This window comes from Sceloporus occidentalis, unplaced genomic scaffold (assembly GCF_023333645.1).
Source record: "Sceloporus occidentalis isolate IW3139 unplaced genomic scaffold, rSceOcc1.0.p SCAF_48, whole genome shotgun sequence".
NCBI classification, from domain to species: domain Eukaryota; kingdom Metazoa; phylum Chordata; class Lepidosauria; order Squamata; family Phrynosomatidae; genus Sceloporus; species Sceloporus occidentalis.
The window spans coordinates 2912639-2925012 of record NW_028317028.1 but is presented as its reverse complement, the minus strand read 5'-3'; the positions used below and the strand labels follow the sequence as shown (position 1 = coordinate 2925012).

General features: G+C 42.3%; 1 protein-coding gene across 1 annotated transcript in view; it reads right to left on the bottom strand.

The window, feature by feature from the left end:
* The window catches only part of LOC149289102 (MLX-interacting protein-like), a 43641-nt gene extending 31267 nt beyond the window's left edge, over positions 1-12374 (bottom strand). Inside the window, exon 1 of the mRNA XM_089491088.1 lies at positions 12058-12374. Within this exon, the coding sequence (XP_089347214.1) occupies positions 12058-12374 (317 nt within the window). The remainder of the gene's footprint in view (positions 1-12057) is intronic.

The window sequence follows — 12374 nt, the reverse complement described above, 5'->3', positions numbered from 1 at the left end:
GTCTGTTCCCAGGATAGGCTGAAGTGTCGCAGGCGTCCTCCCACCTTGCAGTCAGAACTTTCTTGTATCCTGCTTTTTCGGCCGATCTTGGAATTTCTTATCTCCAAATGGCCCACGAAAATTCTGAGATCTAGAGGATTGGAAAACGGGTCTCGGGTTCCTATAAGGATATCTGCGGTTCCACCTTGGCCTTCTATCCTGAGGCAAAGCCCTTTTCGTATCCGAAATCTGCTTAATAAGATCTTCCAACGGAGCACCAAACAGCATCTTACTCTCTAAAGGTAAGTCACAAAGCGCAGATTTAGAAGCGGAATCAGCCGTCCAGGACCGTAACCAAAGGGCTCTGCGTGACACAGACGCCAATGCCATGTTCTTGGCTGAGAGCTTAAGGGATTCCTGAGCCGAATCCACAAAAAAAATAGTTGGAAAGCTTTAAATTCTTAAACAGTCTATTAATCTCAGAATCCAAATCATCCGCAAGACGATCTTGCAAAAGTTGAAGCCACATGTGCTGTGCCCTAGCCACTGCAGCACTAGACACCGCCACCTTACATTGAGCTCCTGCCGCCTGGAAAACACGCCTGCATGAAGTCTCCGCTCTCCTGTCCATAGGGTCTTTGAGCCCGGACGCTTCACCAATAAGGAGAGTAGTCTTTTTGGAGAGCTGGGCCACTTGTACGTCCACTTTGGGGGGATCCTCCCAGGAATATTCCCCTTGAAGCCTGAACAACTGCTTAAAGTGTTTAGAAATGAAAGCTCTTTTTCCAGGGTGCTTCCATTCCCTGGCGATAAGGTCATCCACCTTAGGGAGTACAGGAAAACCTTTAACCTTCCCCACATCACCTACTAGGAGCATACGAGTCACCTCCTTGGTGAACTTACGGAGTTCCTGGGAGGGGAAAACCATCTCTTCCTCCGAACTATCACTTGATGAACTAGAGGACCGGGAGATCTCACCCGAGGAAAGGTCTAATTGAGAGAAAGACCTGGATCTCTTGCGCTTGTGCGTGGAATCCAACTTGACTTTCTCCTGAGAATGAGCTGCCGAAAACTGAAATGCCTCAAAAGTTTGAGCCAAATTTTCCTGGAACCACCCAAGGAAAGATTGGAGGTCTTTGCGCTTCTCAGAAGCAAGCTGTTCAGCAGAGCAGGCGTTGCACACTTTTTTCCTGCAGCCGTCAGGTAGTGGAGTAGCACACTCAGCACATGACAAATGCTTAGCTTTGGCAGTGGCCTTTTTGGGAGCAGAAGCAGGTCTTTTATCCTTATCCGGATTCTCTGATGGTAACGGACTAGACATCTGATGAAAAGACAAAATGCGTATTAAATTTTTTTTTTTTTTTTTTTTTTTTAGGAGGGAAGAGGATAGGAAAGAGCCAAGATAAAGAAAATATCTTACCCTAACCTCCTCTGAACCGTGTGGGGGGCTGGTGACACGGGTGCACTGTACTGACGAAAGCTACAGCAGTCAGACAGGCAAAGAGCTTTAAATGCAATTTAAAATTGCCGCCCTCCGGAAGATCCGATTCGCGCATGCTCAGTAGCGCGATCGGATCTTCAGTGGAACGCAACGACACCCGGGCGTGCGTTCCACCAGACTGCTCATGCTCCCACTTCCTTGTACAGAAAAGGAAGAAACAGATACATCCTCCGTAACGCGGACCGCTACGGAGGGAAAACCTCTCTCTGCTCACCACCCGGGGAGCAATCGGAGGCAACGAAGACCCCCAGGCAGCAACCCGTGCGCCTCACCAGCCGCAGAGATGCCGAACTCCTGTCCGGACCGACGATCCATCCTGTCTGTCCCTGAAAGGGACAAGAAAAGAACTGTCTACCTCCGGTTCGGCCCCGGTTTTTATGGGTAAGGAGGAGGGGCTCCGGGGCATTTAATTGTGTTTTTTGATCTTTTAGATTCATCTTGTCCCTAGTAAAGAACAATACCCCAATCGTACTGCCACTGTATGCCAGGAAAAGTATGTGTTCTGCAGTAATAGTGCTCATTTTGGTTTTCTATACCATCTCACACTGCCAGCCCCAAAGAACAGGAGTTAATCAGCAACCCAGCGTTGAATGCCTTGTTTTATCTTTAAGCCGGCCTCAAATGTCAGCCTTTATTACATTTCTGTCGCAGTAAAGATGGTGGAAATATGTTTTAAAAACCGGGGACGTACTGTTAGAAACTGCACCATACAAGCACAAGGAGAGAGGTAAGTTAACTCTTGTTTTAGAGTTAGTGTATTGTTTATTTTATATATAAAAAAATAAATAAATAGGAAAGGGATTAAGAAAAAAAAGCCCTGCTTGGTATATTGTTGATAGTAAGAGAAAATAACAGAATATGAACTATAAAATAAACCAAATTCAGATTTATGAGATATGATTACTTAATATTGCACTTGTATGCTACATCCGATGGCATTATGGAAAACTGGCAGGGATCCGGTTTTTGTCCTTGGGATTACAGAATAAAAGCATAATAATCCATCCCAATTGCCGTATTAAATTAATGAAACACCGGAAAATTTCCAGGGTAGGAACTGCGTACATACTTCTAAAAGTAATTGCATTTGATTTGGGCTCTGTTTCTTAGTTTATCCCTATATACTGTCACAGTTATGCAATCCACAAAGACATGTTGAAAGAAGCAAAAACACACTATTTCGTGCATAAAAAAAAAAAAAAAAAAAAAAAAAAAAAGAAGGAGTACGATATATCTAAAAAACCCCACATAAGCAACACTGAAGTTGCGCAATTCATTATATAGACGTTTTTAAGCAACGTACCATCTTTCACCAAACATTGGTCTTTATTTTCTTCATATTGTACATCGTTATCATAACTAACTGCTAAAATATAATGTGGCACAGTACGAATTATGGTTTGGTTTACTATCAGTCTGCCCTTGGGGCTATATAACAAACACAATTTAGTTGTGTGACAACTGGGTTAACCTTGGATTTATTTCTATCGAATGTCAATTATTTTGGCCTTGTATGGTTCCTCTGGAATGCTATTAATGTAAGCAGAGGGGAAAACAATCATGTGCTAGTTCATACTGCCTATATCAGACTGGTGACATCCTAAATCCCTCCTAATAAACTGCATTATGTCACAACCACCCAAACAGCATACAGAGTTTTAAAATACCTTTGATACATTTACAGTGTATGTAACATTTTATCTGCTTGTATAACGCACCCTAACTCCCTCTAGATTGTAAGCTCATTTGAGCAGGACCCTCTTCCTAGCATAAAGCTTTTCTGGATCTAAGATGTATAACACATAACATGGCAGAACCAATCTTCTATGATCCACAAATCTAGAAAAACGGAAACGCAATCCCGCCACGGAAGTGCCTGCTGCTCTATTTGCTATATCAATCATTGAACTAAAAAGTTCAATGGTCATCTTTGTTTAAAACAGATTTTAACAGTAAGCTTTCGACTCTTGTAACTTGAAAACTCATACAGCTTTACTTTACGCCCCGAGAAGTAACACATGCCCATGGACGAAACAAAAAGAAGTAGATAGCGCAGCACTTATCTCAATACTAGGTGGGACTGGGCTCAGTGTCCCAAAGAGACTGCACAGCAAGCGCTGATAATCACTCAAGAGGTCTTTGAGAGATCACAGCAAGTGCTCTTTGTAAAATCATCACAATTACGGGCATCACCCATCTACTGCCAAGCCACACTCTGCATGGGAGACACGCAACCCAGAGGGGTGCCGCTCCAGTGCCAGGGTGATATTCAAACCGGATCTGCCAGTAATTGTCACATCCATATGACATCGTGCCAATAACTGCAGGGAATCATACGGAGTTGGGTACACAAGAGCATATAACAGTTAAAGGGACACTACAAACATCAAATGCACTTTAATGAATAAGACAGTTGAGTGTCACCTTATATCCTAACTTCTTTTTGCATCCAAACGCAGAATCCTCTCAGCTCAGAGGCTTGCTGGAGATGGGTCCGATAAGCATATCTCCGGCTTGCCCCTGCGCGGTATACTCACCATCACCAAATCCAACAGGGTCTACCTAGACTACCCGCTTGGATGCACAGAATCGCTGCCATCGGCGCAAAACACGGAAAGAAAGGGATGGGCAGTAAGCTTTTTGTTTCTTAAAAAGGTAAAGAATGCATTAAAGTTCATAGACAGTCACTATTGCTTTATGGGGAATTCTAGTGTTGCTTTAAACGTGAGGAACCTTCGCTGGGGTTTATTCATAATCTGTGTATTTGCAGGAGAACCAAGGTGAGACAGTTCAACTTGTTCAATATTACACAGCCCAGCAAGCAGCTGCATGGCAGCCGGAGCAGGCCCTGAATAATGAATCGTTACGCAGCGACATGACAAAGTCCTACTGATTTACTTACTCATAACTCAAGGCCAGTTTCTTGCAGGGAAGCTTGCTGGCCCACGGATGGCTAATGACAACAAAGTGTGAGAATTTCAGGGAAACCATGACACTAGAAACTTTATACAAAGCCAATAAAAACAGTTAGTGACAACCCAAATAAATGCACATAGAAGATGTAGAGAAGAGGCTGTGGGTAAAAGACACGTATACATAATGCCCAAGGCCATACGCTATCCACGATTCCCTTGGAATAAATCGCCTAACCTTCACACGTGATATCTGAACAATGCTTTGTGTGTTTGTGTTTTATCATACACCCTTACACCATATCAAAAACAAATGCATTACCCAGCCTTCTATCAGCCAGGGTGTCTCCAGATATACTAGAAATAACCTTATAAACCTTTTAGGACTGATAACGCAAATCACCCCAGGCAGAAATTAGCTGAATAAACACGCAACTGCACTATTGAGACTAGACAGAAAAAAAAGCAGGACCAGAGCGGCGATGGCCCTGACAAATTACATTTGGCGGCCACCTGATACGTGGCCGAACACTACTTTGTTACACTACGTACGGAGTACGAGGCGATGTCGGCTAGCAGCCCATTGGCCATTTCCCAGTGTGCCAGATGGCCAGTCCCAGTCCGCAAAAAAAGTCTAGCCCCAGGTATGTTAACAGGTATGTTACGGCAAAGACTTCAAAATGTGCATATCAAATTTGTGGTACATATGAAAGCTGTGCCCATAATATGTTCATTTCAAGCGCTAAAAACATATTTAAATAGTTAAGTTTCGATTGCAAGATCCTGCAGGAGAAAACGTCTGTGTTGGTTGTGAAATACACGTCACTATTACAGAGCGCAGAGTGATATCTTCTTAATTTCTTTTGGACTAGGTGGAGTCCTACTCCAGCACCTGAATATTAAGTGCTGCCTGATACTAGCATTGTTTTTTTTCATGGAATCCCAACATTATCAACATCCTGTTGACCAAATCCTCAACTCCATTTGCAGAAATACATCCCAAAACTTGCAAGAAACCGTTTCCCACAGACACTTATTCTTGCACCGCTCTCCAGCCCTTTGGCGGACAAACCGCCTTCTGCTACAGCCAAATATTTCACATTGTGACTCAGTCCAGAGCACCTGCTGCCATTTTTATGCTCCGTTTTTCCCTATGTTTCCATGAATAGTTGAGTCGCTTGGCCTTTCCTTGACACATGCTGCGTCTTCGTCTTTGGAGGACCACTTGTACAGAACATCTGGAAACCCCTGTCTGCCTTAAGACATCTGTCTGGGAGAGACCTTGCTGATGCAGTATAACTACCTTGTTGTGCTCAGTCTTGCCATAGTGTATGACTTTTCACATTAAACTGTCTTTGGCAACCTCACCTTTTTAGTGAGTTTGGCTGTTTCTCACACAGCGGTATTTCTCCTACACAGCCGTTTCTGTTTCAGGCAGCTGTGTATTAGTCATTTGTATGTGTTTTAGTTGTGTTAGCGACAAACACTGACTCCTTATCATACCGACTTTGATGAACAATGAAAAGGCTCTCTTTAATGACCCAGGCACTGACACTCTAATGAAATGGAGGAATGGATTTCATTGGATAAACTGGACTTCCTTACCACTTAAAACTGTAAGCTCATTGGGATGTTTGAAGAAGGTAGTCACCCAAATATCACATGACTGACAACGATGGCAGCCTCCAGGTTTGCTGATAAAGTTTATTGGAACTGCATTACTGTATACAGCACTGCATTTAAATGGACACTTTAATGTATATAATAGCTGCGTGCTCCCTTTAAATTTTCACGTTGACTATTTTGCAAACCCATGGTGGGATATTATACGAGACTGAACACTGAAAGCCTCTAAGTAACAAACATTTTTACAATTAATTTCCTAGTATTAACCAAGTGACCAGAGTACCAGAGGTCAGCATTCACATACCATTTCATTGACTCAGCGGACCTGAATGTGCCCTATGTTAAAACACAAAACTGCTGACTCTCTGCCACGTGACAGACACACAAAGCAACTTTACTGTGTGTAAATATTTGAAATCACATTAAATAAACCCCCTTAAACATTACAGGTCCTGCAGCGCTATTCGATCTATAACATTAATACATGTCATACAATCACTAATCTACAGACATCTAATACACAAACATAACATAACTAATCTAAGACAGTAATAGTCACTTTCACCAGACAGATGAGCCATGTGGAGAGATCAGCAGGAATACTATTGATTTTCTAGGCGACTGCTCCGTATATAGCATTCTGTCATGAGTTGTCATCGGAGTTGTTGTCTGAGCTCCTTGACATCACTATACATTATGAAGACGTAACCCCAGTGAGCTTCACACCAGCCAGCGGTGGAGCAAGTCAATGGAGCCAATGCTATCCAAAACCGGCCCCTCTGGTTATTGGGCCAACATAGAAAAAGATGTAGAGAGGTTTCCCTTTATACATGGCACTAACACTTTCGTATATATCTTCCTAAACTTCCTAAAGTTTTACTTGCTTTCAGTGTCCAAAAAAAGATATTTTAAAACAAGCATCTCAAGGAAGACTAAATTCAACATTTCAGCTGGCTTCTCACACTCAGGTTAGGATATAATAATTAATCATCTGCTAAAGTGCTTGGAAAATGTGTAACAACAATCACAGACCATAAGGAGAAATGCGACGCCTGAATCAACAGAAAAATACCGATGTTCTTTTGCAGTCGTGCCAAAGTAAAATTCAAATATAAGGGAGCTGCTTACTTGCATGATCCCCCTCAACACCGACTAGACTGTAGGCTCGCATTGTAACAGCGCTACGGAATCTGCTGGCGCTACACAAATAAATGTCATTTTGGAAGGGAAAAAAAAAAAGTTTGCTCTAGGAAGTTTGTATAGGAAGTTTTCGGAGAAGCTGCAGTCATTTCACCAAACCCCCTAAGCAGATGAAGCAAAAGGCCACTGAATCGGTTTAAAAGTGTCTTTGGCTCTGATGAGCTTGTAGATAGATCACGCTCAGAGTCCATAGTTCACGTTTAACTCCCCCCGGTTGGCGTTTGCTCACAGAAATCCGTAACATTACGGTGAAACCAGTGTAAGTGTACGGAATGGAGCTCTTCCTAATGGAATGTCCTCTGCGAGGGCAAAGAGGGGAAAAGGGAGACATGGAGCTTTCCCTAGAGCCCTTCAAATGGTTCCTCAGAGTGTTATCCGCACAATATGTTCTCAGCTTATTCCGGCTTCCCAAACAGGTCATGACCCCCTGCAGCGGGGAGGGAGCCCTGGTCCGCTCTGGTGATATGGGGCAACTGTACTGAGCGAATGCACCCTGGGGGGAGGATTTATACAGACACTGATACGGGAGAACCAATTTCATAAGGGTTAGCCGAAGCTACAGCGCGCTAATCCCCACATTCATGCCCGGCACACGCTGCTTGTTTGTGCTAAACCCGCAGAAAGCATCATACTGGAAAGCAGCAGCTGGAAATCTTGGCCTGGGACTGGTTACTGAACACTAAGAGGTATTTGGCGGAGAGCACTTGCTAGACCAGTCTCGTCTGCGGCATTTTAAAAGTATATTAAAATAAATTCCCCCGCAAACAAACATATTATTCCACCAAACCACTTAGCTTTATGTTTTTAAGGACCCTAAAAAAGCATGTCATTGTGTAAGTGTGTGTTGGTTATAAAAATCAGTAGTAAAATCATTCAGGGCTTGAAAACCTCAGGTCCCGGGACGTCACTGCAACTCAGAGGCTTCCTGGCATCTTGGGTTTCACCGACTGGCTCTATACATAATCACTTCATGTATCCAGCAGAAGCTCTATACAGGGCTGGTTCCGACGTCCACGAGTTGGCTCTTTACCGAGCCTAGTACTCCCTTTCCACGCACCAAGCAGCGGCTTTCAGAGAGGCCGCATAACGCAATGCTGCGTGACCCAGACCCATTCCTTTCAATATCAACTGTTTTTAAAGGCAGACAGCACAGCGGTAATTACCCAATTCTACGTTCCATAACGGGACAACTTCTTTACATGACTGTTCCAGATGCAATAGAACGAAAGTCCCCTCGTCTCTACATGACCTGCATAGTGCGTTTTTGGAGGGTACGGCAACAAAGCCCAGTCTCCTTAAGCAGACTTTAGTATTAACTACACGGATGTGTTGCAACAGAGTTCAAAACGTAACATTACCTCTAGGTTTCAGTGTCTTTAAAGTCACACATCTTCACAAACACACACATATGTAGCTAGCACAAAGTACACTAGAGTCATTTCTACATGAAACATTCATGCATAAAGGTCATTCTAATCTAAACAGTATGCACAACACACTCAGGCGCCAATGGTGGAACTTTAAAAACCAGCGATACCTCACACCTGGGACGGACCCAGCACAGTTGTCAGGCTATTAAGAGCTGTTTTTGTTCAGCATCATACAATTTATTTTCCCACGGTGACTCACATAAGATTACGTACTTCCAGTTTCAGTTTGCACGTAAAAGCCGTTTCATTACAGAAGGCATCATGAGTGCGCTTTTCCAAAACACACTATGTAGCCCCAAACAAACCATGTTTTGCTTTACAGCAGTGCAGTCGGTGTACATACAACACGATCACGGACAGACAACGGCTTGGGTAGCCCATGGACCAACACCAGCGCAAGTTGGTATAGAGACACACAACTTTAACAGATGCTCTTAAACATAGAAAACGTGTGTGCTCAACAGATGGCCTTCCTAAAAACAAAAGATGATAAACGACGATAATGTCCACCTTCAAACATTTTATGATCAGATCTGCAAGCTATACTTTTGACAACTTAACAACCTAGGAGAAAAATTCATAGTGAATTCAGATTCCAAAGTCGGTGTATAAATGCCACTTTTAGTTCTTCTGGGAATTTCCATTGTGACAGATGTGGGAGAGTCTAAACGTCCCTGACTTGTTCTGTTATTATTTAGATAACGTGACCCTTCTTTTGACGATATGGCAACATTGTTGTCACGTAAATATAAGCCCTGATAAGGAACATTTTCTCTTCACCCCTCCTGCACCACCAATAAAAAAATGTATACATTAACCTAGAGCTTCACAACAATGAAACAATGTTATGCTCTTTAATATTTTGGGTTGTCATTTTGCGTACTTGAAGCCGTGTAGTGAACACAACGCAGAAAGTGTTCATTTCAAACATCTAGAAACAAATATTTAAAGCTACCCAAAGAGTACACATTTCTATGCGCACAAGCATCGCAGACAACTTTTCATGCGAAGACAAAGCAAAAAAATCCCAAAGAAATGTCGATTTTGGAATTTTTACACCAGACACCCATTAAAAATAACCATTCTACGTGCATGGCATAGACGGGATGGATTGTCCAAGCACATGGGCAAACGTACCCTCACACCTCCATCATCCCAAAGACACAACAGCCGTGTGATATATAAGCTAACATATAAAGAAGACGACAAGTAACTGGCTATTCATTAGCCTTCCTCTTCCACATACATACAGCTAGTCACAATGCATGGCGCATGCAAGTAAATGTTTACGCACGGAACGGTAAGTTGTAGGTGAGGCGGAAAAACTTCCAAACGCTTAGCATGGAGACTACATGGGCCTGAGTGTTCCACATTTCCCCCATTAGGTGAATTCCGCAGGCCGACTCGCCGGAGAAACGTTCCATACTAGGCCCTTCCTAATGCAGCAGCGAGTTCAAATTCTTTCCATGACTGCGGCCCAACCTAAACTCACTAAACACAGATGGGGACCACGTCTCTGCAAAAGCCTTTTCAGATATATAAAAAACCCAGAGACAATAACAGATTAGAAAAGTACCAACAAGAGCACCATTACGAGCTGGAGACTACAGAACAAATCATTTTACCACGCGTGGAAACCTCTGTCCACTGACTTCTCCCATCCCGTGTAAATAAAAGCCACACGTTTGATTAACTGCGCGTTCCAACCCAATCTATCACACGTTGATAAAGACGTGTACGTGCAGCAAAAAAATGGAGGCAAAAAACGGGCCTTGACAGAAATCTCCTCAAAGTACCGAACATGATTATATTTCCAATTTATGAGCAGGGTCCTCCTTACATAATAGATTGGTTTTATTGAATATATTTATATTTAATTTTATAGTTAATTTTTATAAGTTTATAGTTAATTTAGGTTTTTAGATTAATCTGTTAATACGTTTTGGAAAAATGAGTAAAACGGCAATAAAATAAAAACAAAAAAAAGAACGGGTTTAATATTGGAAAAACAAACACCTTGAGGAGAAACACCCTTCAAGATTGTAAGCTTGCGAGCCGGGCTCTCTCCAACTAATGTATCGGTTTGTCTTAGTCTGTCAATTCTAGTCTTGTTATATCCCTTGAATATATGTATTGTATTAAGCGCTGCGTAGATTGTTGGCGCCATATAAATTAAAGATAATAATAGTAACAGTGTATTTCTTAGTGTCTATAAGTCACTTCTTTAACCGAAAAAAGAAGTAGTCCCGATGCTAGTCATGTGTGGCTTTAATATCTAGATGCTGGGCCGCTGACATGTAATTAGGAGATCTATTATAACAATGCCAGAGGTGCCAGTGACGCATTAAAACATGTTGCTTGCGCAAAATATAAATTGGAGTAAGAGGGGAAGAATGATAACATAAATACATCATGGGGGAATCATAACATAAATACATCATGGGGGAATCATAACATAAATATATCATGGGGAATCTCTGGGCAATTTATTTTAAGTAGTGCTACCGGAGTATTTGGAATACTGGGCCTTTTACAGTACTAGAGATGAACTATTCCAGAATCAGAACCAAGCATTGCGTATAATCAGACTGATCCACACAGACAAACCGTGCCTTCTCTCTATTACCAGTGCTTGCGAATAGGTGACAAGATTTTGGCATATATCGAAGGAAACCTATATTACGCTTTTTTAAATGGAACCGGTTACTTTAACAAGAGTGAACATAAAGGAAAATACACAACGGTTGGCACCGTTTCTGTCTATTCTAACTGCCAAGGCACAGTAAACAAACCTAAATAATTATAGGCCTAGTTATGAAATGCCGGTTAACACACAAATCATCTATATGTCCCGTATGAATGCTGTATACGGAATTTTTTTTAAATCTGGACATGTAACCGGAATATGCGTTTCTCCCACATAAACAGGAAGGGAAACACTATCTATACTAAAGACTGAAACAAGCGGAGCTCTTCTTATTAGTGTGTTTCCTAAATAAAACATTTCTACTATTTAAAGGTTACTATCTGATACATGATTTTATTTATATATATATATATATATATATATATATATATATATATATATATTACACATACACACACAGACATATATATTACACATACACACAGATATATATATATTACACATACACACAGATATATATATATATATATATATATATATATTTATGGGCACTACATATATATATGTATTTGAATTCTAAAGAATGCCAATAGTGTGAAACATACACACAGGAATCTGCGGCATGTGATATAACGATATGCTATAGTGAACGTGTCATCGTGTGTATGATAGCTAATAACGAACTGTTGGCTGGTATATCGTGTGCCCATATGTTCACGCGCCGGTGGCAGCTCGGTGCACAGACACATGTGTCCCCGGTACCTGTAGGCGAGTGTCATGCACTCCAGCAGTTTGGTGAGGGAGGCATCTATGGACAGATGACATGTGCTGGTCTTGCCGAAGCTGTATGTCTGGCAGGCCTGCTCGTTAACTGTATCGAAGTCGTATCCTTTCTTGGGCGGGTGCTCGCTGTGCGGTGAGGACACCATGAAGTGGCCGCTGTGGATGATCTGCGCCTCGGCGCTGTCTGACTTCTTGAGCAGTAAGTTGGGCTCGTCAATGTCCGAGTCATCGTCCGGCTCTTCCTTGACGATCACGCCCGGGTGCGGCAAACGCACGGGTAGCGCTTTGGCCATCAT